This window comes from Humulus lupulus, chromosome 2, assembly GCF_963169125.1.
Source record: "Humulus lupulus chromosome 2, drHumLupu1.1, whole genome shotgun sequence".
Lineage (NCBI taxonomy): Eukaryota > Viridiplantae > Streptophyta > Magnoliopsida > Rosales > Cannabaceae > Humulus > Humulus lupulus.
Window position 1 is genome coordinate 89,172,891 of NC_084794.1, and position 22,288 is coordinate 89,195,178.

The 22,288-nt window shown below is 34.4% G+C and overlaps 1 protein-coding gene and 1 long non-coding RNA gene across 2 annotated transcripts; both read right to left on the reverse strand.

Annotated features, from left to right (window-relative positions):
* Positions 1 to 2,579: 2,579 nt before the first annotated feature.
* Positions 2,580 to 11,271, reverse strand: LOC133816169 (uncharacterized). The gene is made up of 3 exons (XR_009885049.1): positions 10,421 to 11,271; positions 7,254 to 7,315; positions 2,580 to 2,879 (listed from the first exon to the last, which is right to left on the reverse strand). It is a non-coding gene; the product is annotated as an uncharacterized LOC133816169 (long non-coding RNA).
* A 7,851-nt stretch (positions 11,272 to 19,122) lies between these two features.
* LOC133816170 (structural maintenance of chromosomes flexible hinge domain-containing protein GMI1-like) lies at positions 19,123 to 20,597 on the reverse strand. Its single transcript, XM_062248811.1, has 2 exons — positions 20,484 to 20,597; positions 19,123 to 20,118 (listed from the first exon to the last, which is right to left on the reverse strand). The coding sequence occupies exons 1-2, from the start codon at positions 20,580 to 20,582 to the stop codon at positions 19,873 to 19,875; spliced, it is 345 nt and encodes a 114-aa protein (XP_062104795.1). The 5' UTR covers positions 20,583 to 20,597; the 3' UTR covers positions 19,123 to 19,872.
* Positions 20,598 to 22,288: the final 1,691 nt, after the last annotated feature.

The following is a 22,288-nucleotide window of genomic DNA, read 5'->3' on the forward strand; positions in this document are numbered from 1 at the left end:
TACATTCAAGATTATCTAAAAAATAATCCAAAAGTCTTAAGATATTCAACACTACCTAACTAACATAAACAAAACATTCTCACAATAGTCAACAAAATAGTCTTAAATAGTTGCATATTCAAAAGTAAAGGTAGGAATTCATGATCTTCCAAATGTCAGCACACCAAAGCCTTCCAAATCATATTTCTTTTGCACTTCACCTGTTGAATCCGATAAATAAAACAGAAAAGAAAAACTAATGAGGTCATGAAATATCATACCATTCATCTAAAATAGTCAATAATATCATGATGCATAACCAAATTTACAATAATTGAGTTTGAATAATAAACAAGTTATTATATTACACACATTACTACAACTATCTATACTCAAGTGACCTTAGAACTTTAATTAAATGGTGCATAATATTAATTCAAATTGGCCCAGTTATCATTTTGTCTTTCTCATCTTCCCTATCAAATCAATCAAATAATACTATCATAATCTTGGATTGCATATCGATTAATGTTGAACAAGCATTTATATAACTTGTTAAGATGGATCCAAGTTTTATCCATCTGCATATCATAAGCATAGATATAAAAAAGCTAATCACAACTTATATGTATAATGTTTTATCATTCAAACCCTAAGGTTGGGGGCGTGAATACTACCCTTATTCACACCCCAGGTGAGATATCTATCAATATAATCAAACCCATTCAAGAAAACACAATTTATTTGTAAGAAGATAATACATAATTCTATGTAAAATCTGACATCTTTCCCATATAAAAGTTACTAACCATCTATCAATACCAAGTAAAAAAATTCAAACAACACACAATAATTTTTCTTCCTTATATCACCGCAACACACAAAAAAAAATTCCAAAACCTACTTCTCTAAGACACACAAGTTTTCAACCTTCCGTAATCACCGCAACACACAATTTTAATCTCGGAACCTAGTTCTCTATGAAAGAATATTAAAGATATTCAAACTCCTCTAACATTTGTATGATATTAATAAAAAAGTTCAGAAAACATATTTTTGTACCTCTTGCAATTAATAATCAAGTTACTTAACTTTGAAATGCTCCTTTCCAATTCGATCCACAACCTAAAGAATATAATCAATACCTAAAAGATTAATACAAAATTAAAATTAAATGATACAATAAGTACAAAAATTCTTTATATATTAAATTTTGGGCAGATATGGTTATCATATTATTAATTTTTCTCTTAATATATATTTTGTAAGAATATATTCCATGGTCATATGTTATCATAAGCACAAGGCTTCGTTCCTTGGTCGTTGGGCTTGTAACAGTAAAAAATAAAAAAGGAAAGGATGATGAGTTAATAAAATAATTAGCAGTGGCCGAGTGTGTGTGGATGACACTCTGTGAAGCTCTTAATCCTTCTTAATGCTGGGCCCACAGAGATTCTTAATCCTTCCTCCTCTTTTCTCTCTTTCAAACATATCCTTGCTGCTCCCCACCCTAACTCACTCTTTCCTATGTATTTTATTCAAAATTGAATTCAAAATCGAATCAGAATCAGAAAAGAGCCAGAATTAGAATTCAAAAGAGAAAAGGAAGAAAAGCTAATCAAAGAACTTAACTGTAACGACCCAAATTCGCTAATAAGGCTTAAGGGCCTTGATTAGTGTGCCGGAAGGGCATAAATGGGATTAGAGTGAATATGATTGACTTAAATGTGTGAATATGTGATTAATAATGATTATATGATTATTAATGATATTATGATATAATATGAAATATTAATGTGATATATGTGAGAACCACATTATTATGTGGGCAGGTTCTTAGAGCACAACTCGAGACGATCCTAGGGTCAGATAGCGAGAAAAGTCACAACGAGACTTAAGATATGACTTTGGTCAAGTCAGGGGTATTTTAGGTATCGGGTAGCGATTTAGACTATCGGGTCATGAAAATAAATATATGAAGATATATTTGAGGTTAGGATGTCTAGGCGGGAATATTGGGGGATTTTACCATTTTGGCCTCGGGGACGGTTCTGGCATCCCAAGCCTTGGGATAAACTTAACGAGTAAGACAAACCTAGGAAGCCTTTAGAAAGAATTAGATCGATATTATTTTCTACTCAGTTGGTTACTCTCTCTCTCTCATTCTCAAGGGAAGAAACATTCAAAGGAAAATTGGGGAATTAGAGCTGAAGAATTGCTGGAAACTTAGAGGAATTCAGGAGCAACTTTGAGGATTAGCTCAGTGGACAATCAAGGGTTAAACCAGGGCTAAGGTAAGCATGAATTTCTTTCTTTCTGTGGTTAGAACTTGAGTTTCAGCTGAGTTATTGAGGTGTGTTCAATTGATGGTTAGGCTGGATTTGAGCTTGGAAGATCCTTGGAATCAGCTGGGTTTTCAGCTTGAGGAATGGTTCTATCAAGAAGGTAAGCTTTGTCTCATGAATTGGTGATTGGAGTTTGAGTTCTGAGTGGTTAAATTAGGTGTTTATGTTCTTAGGATTTTAAGAATTGAAAGTGAGATTTTGTAATGACCCAATTACTCTAGACTTTTGGACCATTAACAAAAACTATACATAAACACTAATCCTTAATAAAACTTACAAGTGAAAAGACCATAACTTTATTAAGAAACTTGTAAAAATAAAAGTTAAACTTACATAAAATTTAAGTTAGAATATGGGATCCCATTGTTTTAAAATCAAAACATGACATAATTAAAAAGAGATTACATAATAAAATGCGGAAAGATACATATAAAAACCATAAGAAAACAAAAACTACATCCTCGAAACCGAAACTCTCGACTCCTTGAATCCATTCTGCCTCAATACACATTCCCCAAGCTTCCAAGAACCTTTCCCGCCACTAAGACTATTTTCCTACACAAATAAACAAAAAGGAGTGAGCCTAATGCCCAGCAAGGAAAAATCTAACACATAGTCCATATACATAAATTTCATAAAAAAACATAAAACATAACATAACACTTATATCACATACATACTATAATGGCCATTATTACTTGGGGTCCCATAGACTAAACAAGCCATATGACCATTAGATTAGTGGGGTCTTGCTAGCTAAGCAAGTCATATGCCCATAATCTATTTGGGGCTTGTTAGTCATATAGGTCATACGCCCAAGCCTACAAACATACTTAACATAACATATTTCATAACATAAAAACCATAGGATAACATATAAAAGCATATTACACATAAATCCTATCCTATTTTCCTTACCAAAATTACCGGGATATGAGGACAGAGTTGGGACTTTGGAACACTCCTAAAAACCAATTGTAACAGAGTGAGTATATTGAAGAAAAGAAATGAAAAGAATGGAAGGACTATACCATTGAGAATATACTTACCAAAAACTTATGTGCAAGTTCTTAGATTTCCTAACCAAAATAAAGAATAAGGTTAGAAGGCTGAGTAGAAGACTATGAGAACTTAAATAAAATAATATCAATTGAACTAGAGTGTGGAAATACCTGAAGACTTATAAGACCAATCTAAACATTGAACCGAAATGCTATAAAACCTTACTTCCCAAGTGTTTGATAAGCTTATGATGATCAAGCTTAAAATTCCCAACCCAAGTGTTTACACTCTCACACTCACCTAGCAACTTGCAGCCTCTGAACTTAGAGTAATAGATGAATAAATGGCTAGGTACTAGGTCCTATTTATAGAGTTTAGGAATGAAAAGATCTTCATTTCACTTGAATAAAAATAATGGCTTTTTAAGTGAAAATAATTTGAATTATCGTTCAGCAGAGGCTGAAGACTCGTTCAGAAAGGTCCTGGACTTATCAAGAGGTTGAAGGTTTGAATGGAGAACGATTTCAAAAACTTTCAAAATGTGCTGAGAGGGGAGATATATCGCCCCCTGTAGGCGATATATCGCCTGGGCCAGTATTCCTGAGGCAATCGTGCATCGTTTCGTGTTTTTCGTATCTTCGTGCTGCGATATATCGCCCCCTATAGCTGCGATATATCGGCATACGCTGATTATTTAAACACGAAATTACACATTTTTAGCTTAATTTAAATTGAGTAAACAGCCTTGACTAAGCCCTCTAACATTTTCAAAGATGTTGACTGACCTTAGAGTATTCAAATTTTAACCTTAATAAATTTAATCCTCAAAATACTTAATCAATAATAAACCCATACATAACATGTGCTATTATCCTATTGGTTCTTATTTAAACCTTATAGTATACTAAATATTATCCTCAATATCAGTTATATTAATCAAACCTTAGGTTAAAATTAATATTCCTAAACTATAGGTTAAACTTAGAAAACCTACAAGTACTACTACGAGTGTCCAAATAAATCCCGGTCTGAACCATAAATCCACAGTCATAAAGATAATACTATTATTACTATTATACTACTATCTAACTTAGCTAAGTAAAGTTCTTGGACTCTACAGATTTCTATGGGTTATTGAGATGAATTTCTGTTGAATGGTGTAGCATAAGTTGTGTAATAAGTTATGGTAATGTTGGGTGTTGTATTAGGGAGTTTAGGGGTGGTTTTGGCTGAGGTTTTGAGCCTTGAAATAGTGGGTTTTCTGGGTTGAATGGAAGGGCCGCGGCTCTGTTCTAGAGGGCTGGGGCCCTAGGATGAAAAAGGGCCAAGGAGGCTCGGCCAAGGGTGGGTGCCGCGGCGCCCAAAGCAAGGGTCGTGGCGTGAGTCTTTGTTCAGGTTGGCCTTAGTTCTGTTTTGAGGCTAGGGTCATGGCTAAGCTTCAAGGGCTGCAGCCCTTGGTTGTGCACATGAACTTTTGAGGATTTTAGGCATGGGAAGGTGGTCTAGTTTGCTCGGGATTGGTTTCACCACCGTGCTTGGTGGGATTCGGATTCCCGGGAGTTAGTTTTGTGACCGGAAACCCTAACTTGAGTTTTAATGAGACCCTATACTTTGGTTGTGACTAGGTGAAAAAGGCTTAGGCTTGGGATCAAATCGTGCTTGAGGGGCATTGCTCATAATCCAAAACCGTACAGACTAAAGGTAAGAAAACTAGACCCCGTTGAATGTTTGAGCGGGACTAAGGGCTCCCTGATATATATAAGACTGAAAGAATGGTATTATGCCATGTAAATTGTAAACCAATGGCCTAAGCGTGCCACGGTTAACTTGTGTAATTGGCACAGCTCAGACACTGGTATCCGAGGATAGCTTATTATGCCCTGAGCTCGGTTTAAGCGGGCCGAAGTCAGTGGGTTAAACAGAGGGTGCGGCCTAAGGTGTCGGCCCTAGTATTTGTGTAAATTGAATATTGTTTTTGGCTATAGATGAGATTGTTGAATAATCTAAGTGTAGTTGAGGTTGTTTGTACCTTGGGGTATGTTTATATGCTATGGATTGAATAATTGAGCATGCTTACTAGAATGTCTGTTTGAGATTGTTGTATATGTTGTGTATGTTGTTCTCTTGCTGGGCCTCGGCTCACGGGTGCTGCGTGGTGTAGGTAAAGGCAAAGGCAAGATTGAACAGCCCTGATTGGAGAGCTCTACAGGGTGAATGTACATGGCAGGTTGCTCAGCCGCCACGGTTGAGGAGGTTACAGGGACAAGAGGACCAGAACCTTGTATTTTGCCTTAGTATGGCTAATGTTTGTTTTTAACTGTTGAGTTTTGCAAACCAGTTTTTAAACTCTGATCTTTTGGGGATCCCTTCTGTAAACTTTTTATAATTTATAAATGTATCTTTTGAGACCAAAACGTCTTTTAACCCTAGAACACTTAAACTAATGACATGTTTTTAAACTAATGACTTGATTAGCAAGTCTTGCACTTTATAAGTACACAGTGTAGCAGTCTTGGCTATCCAGGGTGTTACATTAACCATCTTGAAGTTCATATTACAAAAACACTAGACATAAAAGTGAGCACTTTAAATTGCCAATCCTATTTGCTTATAATGTCTGTATAGCTAGTACTTCTGGTCTAATTTTCTTTTCTTCTTCTTCTTTTTATTTTTATGTACAGTCAAAACAAATAAGGGAACTTGATCTTGCTAATATACATTTGCAACTTGAGGACACAGGACCATAGTCAATCCATACTGCTTTAGAGGTGAGAGAAGTTGAATTAAAAAGTCTACAAGAAGTCCTAGACATGCTTTGCTTTGGAAATAAATCATATAAGATAGGAGCTATGGAGTGGGGCTTATTAAATAGAGTAAAAACTCACATGTCAATTATAGCAAAGTGTAATGAGATATGGAAGAGTGAGTAAAGAGCATCAAAATTCTACTCTGCTGATACCATTAAAACCAAACACATAAAACACCATCTCCCCTGTTTGGTCCTAAATCTGATTATTATTTTGCTGATAAATTGAACCAGTGACTAATACAATTAAAGAAGAACACATATATACTAAAATGATCAAGTCCTATCATTTTTTATGACTTTGCAGTCAAAAATAAGAAGTTGAATTCAACTGGGGGTCAGAAACTCTGAACTTGTTAGATTAATTAGAGACCAAAATAAAACAAAACTCATCAACTATTATATTGACCAGTTATAATAATATGAGTATGAACGATTCAAAGACTCCCCTGTTTGGTCCATATTCATTTATCAATATTTCATGTGGAAAAGAAGAAATAGATGATGTTCAATATGGCTGGAAAAATATGGTTGAGGTGGCTTTATTGACTAGAATTGTTCAGAATCTATACAAAGGTATGTCACTGCATGCATCACACTATTATACTTGGATTTTCTACATGCATAGCGATCTTTCATTCATGAAAACATGCATGATGGATGGTTCTTATTTTCTAAACAAGCTTCAAAACATTTGGACGTCATTAGTACTATTTTCTTGCTTGATATACATGTTAAAGTTTTAGTTGGTCTTGTTTGAATGATGTCCCTATTATGTATTTTTTGCTCATTTTATTATACTTGGAAGTTCTTTCGAGCTTTGTAATTAAAAAAGAAAGAGGTAAAAAATAATTAGAGACCAGTTATAGCTAAAAGGTAATACTTTGTCTCATAAGAAAAATATTTCATTGCCCCAAAAAAAGGTAGAGATTAGCTAAAAGCTAACCTACTAACTAATTCCAATAAAATATTAGAAAATCTAATTAGCTAAGCAAGCTACAAATCAATTCAAAAATAAAAAAAATAAAGGCAGAAAATAATGTATGACATATATATTGATATGTATATTCAACATGACAGTGCTTTTATGCAAGACATAAACTAGTCATAAGTGTACTTACTTCTCATGGAATATGAGAATTTCTTACAATACTACCATGATCCAGATTCGTGGAAATTGAACCTACAAAAACCAAACACATCAAAGTTAAGTCAAGAGATAAAATAAATCCAATATCCCAGAACTCAAAGGTAATGTGAAATAATAGATAAAAGTGGAAGAGCCAAAACAACAAACATTATGAAGACTAAATATATACATAAATCTTAGATTTACATTTTTTCTATATTTGAAATAGAGGGGGATCCATAACAATAGCAAAAAATACATCTAAGTACAATATCTGTGAATGTAATGAACTAGCATGAGCTTTTTTTTTACCTGTAATACAGGACCAGAGTAAGAGAACAGTATAACTAGCCTAAAAAAATTCAAAGCTCCACAAATATACAATATATAAAGTCACTTTTAAAAACTCCATAATCTTTAATATTGTCTTAGTTTAGACAAAGTTCGAGCAAGTTTATCTATTATCGAGAGCCATAAACAGAGAAAAACTAGGTGTTTTATATAGGCGCATTAAAGATTATGCAAGTGGTGGGAATGAGGTACACGCAACACACACAAGAGACTAGGAATCACTAGTACAAAAATATATTATACTATTTTGAACAAAAGCAAAGCCTATATATGATGCAAAAATATACTATACTCAAACTAAGATATGGACAAATGAATATTGATGTTCAAATTTGTTTACAAGACTATACGATAAAAAAAATATAAATACCAGAGTGATAAATACACAAGGTGGGGAAACTTAAACAACTAAAATAATGTTCATTCTAAACATGCTAGCTTCTTCCATTCTTTTAAGGATGTAAAATTTGAGAGACTTAAATATCAAGGTTAATGCATGTGTTAATTTAGAGTTGTTCAACTTATTCTTTAATATAAAATTAACTAGTAATGAGGTAACTAACTAGGCGTGGAAGTTATAAAACTTAGTTGAATCTATCCGTAACTTTTGATGGGCACAACCATAATTCTTTTTTTTTTTTTTTTTTGCCATTTAAGAATTTGTTGTTTAATGAAAACAAACCAAACTTGCATATATTTTTTTAAACATCTTTGCCTTCTAGAAGACTACTTTTCCTAGGATATGTTATCACTACTACCACAATTGCAGCAGAAACAAAACATATGGTTGACATTAGTCCTCCTCATATATATAATTACAAGCCTTCACTTAAAAATAAAAAAATAAATCCCAATAAGAAAATAATTTTTTTGGCTCTAGCAAAGAAAGATTGAACTAACAATAGCAAAGTATATGTCAATGAACATATTCAAATGCAAAACAGAGTAACATTGGAAGTTAACGAAAGATGCATATAAGAAACTCAAAGATTTTTCTATGGTAAAAAAATATGGAGATAAGATAAAGATAAAGAAAAATCTGATTGTAGTGAAATGAGACTGAGATTTGTATAAATCTGTTAGAGCTTAAGCACTTCTTTAGCTCGGAAGAAAGATCTCCATTGTTGTTTTCTCATTCTTTTTCCTATTGAAGAGTTTTGTGAGAACTTGGAAAACACATTTAACTTGTTTTCTGAATTTTCTATTTTTTACAACTCAAATTTTAAAATTTGTTTTGAGAGAACAAAGCCAAACACTCCATGTTGTTCTCTAAGAACTTCTTTTTGTATTTTAGAAAGAAAAAAAGTTATAAAGACAAACAAGCTATTAGTTAATTTCATGAAATTGAAAAAGTTATAAAGACAAACCCCAGAAAAAAAAATAAAGAGAAAAGGAAAAGACATGGTTGAAGCAGACAAACGAAATTAAGGCTCAACAGGATTGGAAGAAGTCCCTCTCATGTTTATGGATTAAGTAGAAGAAGATGAAGGATCATCTCACCTGGTTGTTAAAATTTACAAATAAATTTCTTTTTATGTTAGTTCTCTTCTAAGAAACGCAGAGAATAATTCCCAAAATATATGATATTCAAATATATATATAGATGGGTTATTGTAATTTTATGCTACATATGCAACCAGATATTCCTTTGAGTAATGATTAAGTTTTTTTAATTCATTTTTTAAATTGTTAATGATTTAGATTTTCTTTTCAGATTTTGTCTCACTCGTTATCTCATTTTCTTTCTTTTTTTTTGCCTGACTTTCAATAAGGTATTTTTTAAAATGGGGTTGAAGGAAGCAAAGAGGTTAATCAAATTCTAAACCAAGTGGCGAATTCAAATGAAGTCAAAATAGCAAATTTACTACAATGTTTATAGATTAATCTAAAATTAAAGGTCCACAACCAAATGTTCAAAGCAAATCCTTAAACCAAAACATAAACTCCATCAAAGTAAACTCAAAACAGCAAATATAGCATCAGAAAACTTAAAACAGCTAAGTTTCCTACTTCAAAGTTGTGATAATTGTGACTTTGGTTTATCTTCAACACTAGGTCTAACTCCAGTATTTCTAATTTGATGAACTTTGTTCATATTGGTTTTTCCAATTGTTGGGTTGCTCTTTCTTTTTGTTTCAGGCTTACTCCGAGAACTAGTTCTATAAGTAATTTATATATAGGGTCATTTATTAATATATTTGGTTGTTTCTAATCAAGTGTTACAAAGATTTTAGCAAATTAAACAATCTGAACATGTAATATTATTCTTATATATTGGAAGGCATGTACATATTATTCCAAACATGCTATCATCTACAAAACAAAAGTCTTAACTTTCAACTATAGACCCCACTGTAAAATTTATATGTGGCTTACACTTAATCAGTATATAATAGAGCAACTACTTTTTTTTTTTTTTTGCATCACAGCAAAATGAGTTTAAATAGCATTGTTTGTTTAGAATACGGGCATGAATGTCCGCCTTCACATTACTGTATCAATCGAACTATTAAGGACATGTTTACCATCTTTATTCTTCTATCTTGGCCACCAAAAATTATCAATCTATTAGTAAACAAGCATGAGTTTACTTTTTTAATTTTGTCTCGTTGAGTCATTTTATCAAACAACAAGCATGCAATACTTTGTGACTTCAATTACAGATGTGTATGTTTCTTTGTTGGGGACAAACAACACAACATGGATGAAGACAGCAGTTCTAGTGGAATGCATGAGAAATTTCCCCAAAAATAGAGGCCAAGTTTCTCGGATCAAATACATAAAAATCAGAAGTTTCGAGAACTTTACCTAAATTTGAAGTCAAATTTTCTAACTCGAATAGTTCCAAAGCGATGAACTTGAATTAGTAGCATAGAAGCAAACCATAGGAGCTTCCCTTTGCTTGAGGATGAACCATCGGCGGCACTGATTCTCTGCGGGTCGACGGCGGCGGACGGCATAGTCTGTGATGACTAATTAGTGTGAGAGTCAATCAGTGAGAGATTGCCTAGGAGTTTGTTTTTGTTTTAGGAATTATAATATTTTCAAGTACTGACTCTCCATTTCAAGATAATGCATTTCACCTGTTGAACTAAGCTCATCTAGGTTGTAGTACAGTTTGTATCTTTGTAATCGCTCGGTGAGATTCGGTTTAAGGATGAATAAATTAAAACCCTTACATTTCCCAAATGAACAAACAATGAAACAATGAGAGATATTACAAACCCAAAAGTGACAGCGACTAAGAAGATGACAAAAGTGAGGAATTAATGATTTAGGGTTTTTTATTTTTTTTATTGGGAGGGAAGAGTGAACGAAAACAAATTGGGGAAAAATGATTGAGGGAAAAGTTAACATATAATTTGTTGCTTATATTTTTATTTGCCGCTTATTTTTTTAGTTAGTGTATTTTACCGCTTTTTCTTTCTTATACCAATTATAATACATTTTTAATAAACTTATATTTATTTGTTGTGGAAAGTAGATTTTTATGTAGTGAGCTAATTCAAGGACCAGAGTCTCCTGTTTACCTTAAGAAGTGGCATGGACAAGATAGGTGGCATGCTCACAAAGGCATGATGATGATGATGCTTATGATGATAATGTTTATGATGATGATGTATGATAATGAAGTTAAGTATGATGTGTAACAATGTATGATTGTGAATATGTTGTGTTGCGTTTACTTGTGTATTGTTTGTACTTCCTTACTCGGCTTTTAGCTCACCCCCTTACTTTCCCTTTCAGGTAACAAATAGGATTTCTCTTTGGCACGCTTGGTGATGTGGGGAGTTCCGACGTCAGGGTGTGTATGGCGTGGGGGTATTCTATGGGCAAGCAAACGATCAGCTTAATGCCAATTTTTATAGAATGATGTTATGTCTAATTTTAAATGTTTTGGAACTTATCAGTGGGACTTGAATTATAATTTTTTACGTTGCATGAGAACTTTTATTTTGTTTTTAAAACTATTGGGCCTAACTTGCATGTTTTAGCAAGGCCCCACTGGGATTTTAATATAAGAAGTGGTTTCCTTCTTTAAGCTTATGAGCATGCAAATGTTTTATAAAGTATTAGTTTAAGGGCGTTTTACAAATGGTATCAGAGCTGGTCATCCATGTTTCCAAGGACCCTCCCCATACATGCTAAAGACGGGAAAATCTCACCTCATCGCGTCGTAAGTATTTGTTTTATGTGCAATTACTTGTTTCCATTTTATTTAATTTTATATTCTTATAATTGTAGTATAGTAAGGTGCCTCCCGTTTTGAAAAATACTACGAAACAACTACTCAAGGAAATTTGCGCAATACCCAAGGTCCAGCTTGAGGAGGACCCTTACGATTGGAGGATTGCGGTGTTAAAAACAAAAACGGTGATTTGCGATCGTATTCAAGGAATCATGAACGAAAGAGGAGCATTGCTATGGCCTAGAGAGCAATATTAGGTTTTAAGGGAAGCATTGTCGATGTACTCCGAGGCCCTTCTCCAGTTGGATAGAGCACGACACGACATCGTTCAAGATGACCTGGAGTTTAGCACCATAGAAAACATAATCTACGATCTTATGGACAACTACAATTTTAGTCATGAGGAGCTAGTTTTGGTAAAGACGGATAACTGAGAGATAGAGGAGCGCTTGGAGACATACACGATGTGGAAGGAGCCTTGGCATGTCAGGAGGTAACTCATGCCATACCACGAGAGACCGCTAGGATGAGGATGATGGTGAGCGCTCCCGACTACTTTCACATCCCAGAGGACATCTTTGATTACAGGTCAGGAGACGAGTCCACGGTTGAGGACTAGAGTCCATCACGTAGATCGTTCCATGAAACATTAATGAATAAGATGGGATTTTTTTGAAAAAGGATCATTAGGATTTATTTTTTTGGTTATTAAACACTTTATGAGTTGTTTGAATACTTGGAATAATTTAGAACACTTTGAATGCTATGGTTTGATATTTTTCCTCTTGCAAACTCCAAAATGATGTGGTTTTCAATGTATGATTTTCACGAATATCTATCAAACCATTATGCGATTTTTCCTTCCTTATGATTTTCTTTTGATGCCTTAGAATATCATAATGCCGACTAAAGGAAGAGGAGGCAAAAGAAGAGGAAGAGGTCGAGGAAAGGGTGTCTCCACAAGGTCTAAGGCCATGACCACCCCTGACATAGGAATGCCATCAGTCCAACCTGCAGCTCCACTGCACCATCTGTGGACCTAGCCGTAGAAGTAGCAAGGTTGAGATAACAACTAAGGTTGAGAGATGCAGAATTGACACATGCTAGGCAAGCACCCCAACCACCCCAAGTGCCCCAAAGGCCCCAAGTGCCTCAAGTGCCAGTGGCGCAGCCTCAGCAGCCAACACCACAACCTACACCACTGCCTGTAACTTATGGGTTTGAGTCAGTGTATGAACGTTTCATAAAACAAGTCCCACCAACCTTTGAAGGGAAAGTTGATCCTATAGTGGTAGAGGATTGGTTAAGATCGATCGAAGCCATCTTTGATCATATGGAGTTAAATGATCGGCATATAGTCTCATGTGCAGTCTATTTACTCAAGATGAATGCACGAATATGGTGGGATGTAATTAAACAGACCTGTGATTTGAATACCATGACTTGGGTAGAATTCGTCCAACCTTTTAGCAAGAAGTATTACAGTGCGGTTGTGCTAGCAACCAAAGTAGATGAGTTTGTAACTTTGGGACAAGGAAACCTATCTGTCACTGATTATGCACAGAGGTTCAATAGGTTGCAAAATTTGCTCCTAAAGTTGTACCAACTAAAACTCTGCGAGTCCAAAGGTTCATGAGGGGACTCAAGCCGATGATTTCTAGGGACGTTATGATGACTAGTGCTTAAGTGGTCAGTTATGCGGAAGTACTTTATAGGGCACTTGAAGCTGAATATTTGGAAGATCGGATATGGAAGGATAATGCTGCTAGAAGAAAGACCTACTGAAACAAGGGCTTCAATAAGGGTAACAAAAGGAATGCTAATGAATGGAAAACCAGTGGCACTGATAAGAGACCAAGACCCCCGGCCACGAATAACAACAGTCACAACACTCAGAACCACCATAAAAACCGCAACAATCGCTATAATGAAAAGTAGTGGGTTTTCGAACACCCATAATATTGGCACTGGAAGCATGGAATATGATGCAACATGGTTGTTCAGCATTTCTAGCTAGTGTGGTGGAGAAATCCAAGGAGTCAGAGTTAAAACCGAAAAATGTGCATATTGTTTGTGAGTTCCTAGAGGTGTTTCTCGAGGAATTTCCAGGATTACACCCAGACAGAGAAATCGAATTTGTGATCGAACTTGCACCAGAAACAACACTGATCTCTAAAGCACCCTATCAAATGGCACTTGCAGAGTTGAAGGAACTTAAGAACCAGGTACAGGAGTTGTTGGACAAGGGGATCATAAGACCTAGTCATTCGCCATGGGGAGCACCAATCCTATTTGTGAAAAAGAAGGACGAGAGCGTGAGAATGTGCATCGATTATCGATAACTCAATAAGGTCACCATTAAGAACAAATATCCTTTGCCTAGGATAGATGACCTTTTTGATCAACTGCAAGGGGCGGCAGTTTTCTCAAGGATTGATTTGTGATCTGGATACCATCAGTTGAAAGTGAAAGAGGGAGACATTTTGAAAATGGCTTTCAGAACTCGCTACAGACAATATGAGTTCCTAGTGATGTCTTTTGGACTCACTAACACCCCAGCAGCATTCATGGACATGATGAATAGGGTATTTAAGGACTATTTGGACAAGTTTGTGGTAGTGTTCATAGATGATATCCTTATTTACTCGAAGACTAAGGAGGACCCTGAGGAGCATTTGAGGTTGGCCCTTAAAAGACTACGAGAACATCAGCTATACGCTAAGTTCTCTAAGTGTGAGTTTTGGTTGGAGCAGGTAACTTTCCTAGGGTATATAGTGTCCAAGAATGGGATAGCAGTAGATCCATCAAAGATCGAGGCCATTAGAGACTGTCCCCAGCCAAAGAATGCCTCAGAAGTTTGAAGCTTCTTAGGATTGGTGGGTTACTATAGGAAGTTTGTCAATGGTTTCTTAAAGATCGCCACACCCTTGACCAACTTATTCCGCAAACATCATAAGTTTACATGGACTGAGAAATGTAAAGAAAGCTTTCAGACCAAGAAGGATAAGTTGATTTCCGCGCCTATTCTTTATGTTCCCACAGAGGGCGGGAAATTTGTGGTGTATTGTGACACATCAAAGAACGGCTTAGGGTGTGTGTTGATGCATGATGGGAAGGTAGTAGCTTATGCTTCCATCTTATGCTTCCAGACAACTCAAAGACTATGAGCAACGATATCCCACTCATGACCTTGAGTTGGCAGCAGTGGTGTTCGCACTAAAGATATGGATACATCACCTATATGGGAATAAGTGTGAAATCTACACTGACCACAAAAGTCTGAAATAATTATTCACGCAAAAGGAACTGAATATGAGGCAATGAAGGTGGTTGGAATTAGTGAATGACTACGATTGTGAAATTCTATACTAGCCAGGCAAGGCCAATGTAATTCCAGATGCATTTAGTAGGCGGAGACATGGGAGTGTTTCAGCACTACATACAATAGAGATGCCTCTTCAGAAGGAGATTATAAATTTCGACATTAAACTTGTGACAGGAAGCCTAGTGAACCTCACATTACAATCCTCCCTACTGGAACAAATTTGAGAAGGACAGGAAGTGGATGAAGTCCTAATGAAGCAAAAGGCTTTGTGTAACGCCCCACGTCACTATGGTTGCTTCCTGGAATGACGACTGGCCCTACAAACCAACACGAGTCTTTCCAGCGTGCTTTGTCCTCACTCGCACGCTTCCTGGGAAGGGAAAACTTCGTAGGAGTTCACCAATCTTAAGATACTAACTATCACACTTTGGTACAAGAAAGTGGTAGCAATGACTTTGCAATGTCCGACGGTGGATATCTTCGATACAAAGATAGGATTTGTGTGCCTGATAATGTTGTGATTAAGGAAAGTATTATGAAAGAGGCACATACAACACCCTATTCCTTACACCCAGGGTCCACGAATATGTACCAAGACCTTAAGGCACTATATTGGTGGCATGGAATGAAGAGGGATATTGCTGAGTTTGTTGCCAAATGTTTGACATGCCAGCAAGTCAAAACAGAACATCAAAGGCTAGCAGGGTTACTTCAACCGCTCTACGTTCCAGAATGGAAATGGGAGGATATAGCAATGGATTTTGTGGAAAGGTTACCCAGGACCACCAAGCAGCATGATTCTGTGTGGATAGGCTCACTAAGTCCACCCATTTCCTGCCAGTTAAGACCACATACTCGGTGGACCAATATGCAGAATTGTATGTAAGTGAGATCGTGAGACTTCATGGGGTGCCAAAGTCGATAATTTCTTATCGAGAGTCAGTATTCACATTGAACTTTTTGAAGGGGGCTACAGAGAGCTATGGGATCAAGGCTAAAGTTTTGCAACGCGTTTCATCCCCAGACCGATGGCAGTCGGAGAGAACTATACAAATTCTAGATGACATGTTGAGATGTTGTGCTTTGTACTTTTCAGAGTCTTGGAACTGATACTTACCCCTAATGGAGTTCTCTTATAATAACAGTTACCAATCTACTATTGGGATGGCTCCCTATGAGATGCTTTATGGGCGCAGGTGTAGGTCTCCTTTACACTGGGATGGAGTTAGGGAGAAGCAGATTTTAGGCCCTGAGGCAATTATGGAACACTACAAGAAAAAATGCTTTTAATAACACAAAAAATGTGTTATCAAAACATACCATAACACTTTTTGATGTGTTAAGACCGACTATGTTATCGTAGGTCAGGGTACTTTACATAACACTTTATCATTGTTATACAGATGTGTTATTATACTGTCAACAATAACACACTTTATGTGTTATTTTAATAAATAGATAAGTGTTTAATTATATTATTTATAGTCAATTATATAACACATTTCAATACTTATAAATTTGTGTTATACTACACTTTAGTATAACACATTATTTGTGTTAGATAATGAAGTTTGCATAACAAAATTCTTTACATAAAAAGTGTTATTTTAATAGATATTATAACACAATTTTCGTATTATTTTAATATTTAGATAAGTTTAAATTCTCATTATATATTCATTTATATAACACTAATTTATTCTATTATATTTAAATTTTTTTATATAATTAAAATTAGCTTTATAATATATACTAGCATCATCAAATGAACTTGATTTTCAAATAACAAGAAGTAAAAACATTCAAAATTGTATTAACAATCCACAAATTAGTTTAAAACATTCAACATTGTCATCAACAACAAAATGTTCTTTAAGTATTCAAGTAGTCTTAAATATTCAACATATTGAAAAGTTACTACTTTCAACACAAAATATTCTACAGCTGCCCAACACAAAGCCTTCAAAATTAAGTATCCTTTTCTATTTTGCTTGTCACATCTGGAAAATAAACAAATAAATATTTTATTGTTATTATCTAGCATCACAAATTACTTCAAGAAAAATGCTATGGAAATTATATCCAAGAGAGGACACCACATACAAAATAATGGATTCACAACTACACCAAAGCAAACAAAGAAACCAAACACTAAATTATAAGACATTGGTTATTTTTTTAGTATGAAAATGTACCTCTTGGAATAACTTTTTTAGAAGACCATGCAACTGTGGAACAAACTGCTTCTTGTATTGTAAGCATGGCATTATTAGGGCGAAATAAGTAAGATTCTGGTACAATATCAACATCAACCCATACTTGCATAAAGTCTGGTCCAAGAGGCTTTAAACAGTCAAACCACTGAAGGATTTATGGGAATAATACATAATAGCTTAAAACAATAAACATGACGGAGCATTATGAAAACAAATTTTCTCTCTCTATATGTATAAATCCCATTAGACTAAAAGCAAAACAAAATGAAAGGAGGATATTTTCATATCTTATGTTTAAGCTCTATCACTCAACTATAAACTATATATACTAATGGATGGAGTAGTCTATAGAGAAGGAGACTTAATTGTTGGACCACCACTTTTTAAAGTGTTCTCCATCAACAAAGAAGCGGACAAGAAAATAGATATTATTAATAATAATAATCTCAGAGCATTTATTTCCATTTGTTATTATGATAATGCTTCATAGAGCGAGAGAGAGAGAGAGAGAGATAGACTCATTAGATGAATGAACCTGGTATTAGTTGATTAGAGATGTGAGTAATTCGAGAGAATATGGGAAGACGCTGATTGTGGTGGAAACTTGTCAATAAATAATCTGTTTCATTTCTTTAACCCCATACTGCAGCTACAGTATATAATAAGCATGAAACAAAGAAGATATGCAGTAAGAAATTGATTGAGCTTTAAATTTATAGGTGAGTTTGATGCAATTTAAAATTAAGAAACAAGCTGACATAACTTGAAAGTCCTGTTAAAAAAATAAAATAAATGAATGCCCCCCACTAAGATGATACTCGTAAAAACAGCAAGTGAAACAAGATGTTAGTTTTAAGAAATTTAAATGCTTAAAACAACTTGAAAATTTAGTGGTAACTGTGGAACAATAAACTAATCTCAGGAAGAAAAATAGCATGCAAAGAAAAAGAAAATACATTAGCTTAGCTTTAGCTTTTAGAATGTTAAAAAAATAATTGCCAATGCCTCTTTAATCTTTCATTATGCTCTAAAGTGTCTTACTACAAGGTTAGTACTTCTTGACTCAAATTCTTATGATTATATGAACCAAATAGGATTGGACTATGTAAGTAGGGGGGAAACTTGTGAAACACAAAACCCATTCTTAAGTTTCACTCTCAAGAACGAAATAAGCATTCATAAACCCAACGCATAAACTAAAGTGATGCCACTATATCAATCAAAGAAGACAAAAACTCTATCAATTAAAGAACACAAGATTTAGTCAATTCCAAAAACTTGGCATATAAATAAGATAAATATATATATCTAATTTCTTAACTATTAGAAAGAAAAAAAAATTAATTCCTAAAAATTATTTTTAACTAGCATGTTATTCTTTTTCAGTTCATTCTAAGAAATACTTGTAACCTGAAATGTTCAAGAAATACATGCATGATTAGAAATGAAATATTTTTTTAGTTCTATGAAAAAAGCATTCATTCGCTATTTAATATTAACAATATTAGTCCATTGATGCATTTTCACTAACACCTACATCATCCTATAAAAGTATCACTCACTAAATTTAACAATATTAGTCCATTGAGACATTTTCACTAACACATGGTTTGCATTACAAGAAAAGAACCCAATAAATATCTTAAAAACAATTAAATCTGTTAAGCAAGCTTAAGATTAGTAAGGTCAAAGAGTTCATAAATCCATGAATATAATAATCAGGACAACCAAACCCAGTACAAAGTTAAAATACACACAGTTAAAGCCTAACCAATGCAGAAATGAAATCATAAGTAAATGAAGCAAAAATCTGCCAATATATTATAACCTAAGACTAAATAAAATACCTAAGACTATAATAATTATAAAAGCAAGGTTAGATTAAATAAAATACCTAAGACTATAATAATTACAAAAATAAAAGTAAGTGAAATGCAATATCAATAAGACAAACAATTAAACAATTTATGAACTACACTCCAAAACGACTCTTAAAAAACTGAGTATTTACAAGATAAGACTTCCTAAATTTTGACTTTCAAAAACAAATATTCCACGACTGTTTTATATTATACCATTGGACAGAAACAATAAACCTATAAAATCCAACTCAAATTTGGGTTAGAAAAAATCAAACAAAGGATAAAAATAAGGATGATGGGTTCAATTAACATAATCAAACAACATATCCCCTAATTTACTAGCCTAGCAAACTGTCACAATCAACACAAACAATTCAAACAAATCAAACAACACACAGGTTTTCATCCATATATCACCGCAACACACAAAATTCTCAGAACCTACTTCACTAAGACATGCAAGTTTTCAACCTTCCGTTATCACCGCAACACACATAATTCTCATAACCTACTTCACTACGGATGAATATCTAAGATATCCAAACTCCACTAAAGTTATACAATTTATATTAAAAATTGTGAAAGATTTAAAAAAAAAAAAGAAAAATCAAATACAACATACCTCTTGCAAGCCAAGTACCAATCCAATGCTTTAAGATCAAATTATATTACAACTCACAGGAGAGAAAGACCCGAACATGAGGTGGTCTGAGGTACGTCTTGAGGCGGTCAGGTTTAACCCAAACATGCTGGCATAAGAGCATGAATAAAACTGCATTACCACTCATAACTAGAGATCTACAAGTCCAACTTAACAGAGATAAAGCTCTCAGGTAAAGACACTTACCATTCTCTCCATAACCGGCTTTTACTTTCAAGAGACCACCAAGGACGACACATCCGTCAGAATCCACCTATATTTAACGAATTATTATCAATATGATATGCATTTAGGTCCATTTTAAGAACTAAAACATTAAAAGTAATTAAATACTTTCTTCCAAGGAAAAATAAGCTATGGTAATTTCTTTTCTTTTTTTTTTTTTGAAAAGAAACTTCTTTGTCTTATTAATAATGGGGAAGAAAAAAAATACAAAGAATAGAGATCAAGGGACTATCTCAATAAGCTAAAATATAGCTTGAAACAGAAAACAGAACATAGTAAAACCAATAATAAAAGGGTGAGCCTGTATTATATGCTTCATACTAAACTATTAATCTACAGTAACTATATGCTTCATATTAAATAATTATGCAAGAAATGTACAAAGATACTGACCTTACGCCTGGGGCCTAGTTGATCTAGCATCTGAAATCCCTGTACATCCACCCGAACTTCATAGCCTTCCATAACATGATTACCATACGCATCCAACATCTGGAGAGAAGAAAATATAAGACACCTTGTTAACAAAGTAAACCATTAACTAAATATCTTCAGAGCCCACTGTTGATTAGCAAAATTGATTGGTATACATAAGCGGAGGCTCAATATTCTCAAACATTTTTCCAGTAAGAGATTAACAGTTATATATAGATATATAGATGTATCATGTATGTGTGAGTAGAGTGTATATAATCTAAAACTTTAGGAGAGAAACTATTACTGCATATGCAGAGTGAGAAGTGTTTGCTAGCTCAGAGCCCACTGTTGCAGTCACTAGGTTTCAATCAATTAACTAAAAATCTAGATCAAATATAACCATTAGACCTTCTCTAATTAACAAAAGATTCCTCACTTGTTTTAATTTTCCTCTTTGTAGCTTCCACAAAAGAAGAAGTTGAAAAACAGCACTACTCAATGCAAAAATAAAAATCATAGTCATAAAATGCATTTAACACTATGGCAATGATTAGACTGTAATGCACAACAACAACAAAAATAAAAATTGGGTGAAAACAGTACTCTAACTTATATTATATAATAAAAGATAACTAACCTTTGTCATCAGTTTCATCATCTTCATCGTTTTGGAGTGTTGGAACTTGATCAGCAGGTTCATCACTGGTATTTGCAGCCTATAAAGTCCCATTTTAATCAGATGGGTCATTTGGGTCCCACCTTTCGTCTGCCATCAGCAAAAGTGCCTAAACATAATGCACACAACAATCATCAAAGGAGAAAGATCATGAAAAATACACAAAAGCATGAAAATAGATTAGTTGCTATCATGTTTCCAAAATGTAGTTTCAAAGAATATTAAGAAGCAATGATAATTTTGACTGGTACCATTCATCGTCAAACATTAGTTTCAAGAGTTTAAGCCAAAAATATATAGAGAGAGCCAGGGAGAATGATTTATTGAGAAAAGTGTTGCCTCCACAAGTGTAAAGAACGCCCTAAACTAGTACTTATAAAACATTCACATAACATTATTTATAAAAGAATACCACTCATTATCAAGGTCTCAATGAGGACTTGCTTAAAACCATGCAAGTTGGCGCCATTAGTTTTAAAAGAAAACATGAATTTTTATGCAAAGTTCAAAAGAAACAAAATTTAAATAACTAAGTCCCACTGATAATTTGGAAAGTCTCTTAAAACATAACATAATTTAAATGGCGTCCTAAGATGATCGTTTTTCCATCCATAGGATGCCCCACGCCATACACCTCACGACGATAGAACTCCTCACGTCACCCCGTGTGCCATAAAGAATCCTATTTGCTACCTGGAAGGAAAGTAAGGGGGGTGAGCTAAAAGCCCAATAAGGAAGTACAAACAATAAGCAAGTAAGGATACAACAAATATGAACACTAACGTTCATCTAACACATCATGGCATATCATAACATTATCGTAACATACCATCATAGCATATCATAACGTTTCGTAACATATCATCATAGCATATCATAACGTAATCGTAACATATCATCATATCACATTTTTACAGCATACATGATGAGCATGGCCTGCTAGTTGTCCATGTCACCCTATCAGGTAAACAAGAGTCTCTGGTTCTTGAATAACCTCGGCGCGTCCGCCCTAGGAGTTACGTCTTTATATCCTTAGTAACTTGGGTTACGTCTTTATATCCTTAGCAACCCATTTGATGTGTCGCGTTCATCATGCTAACATCCA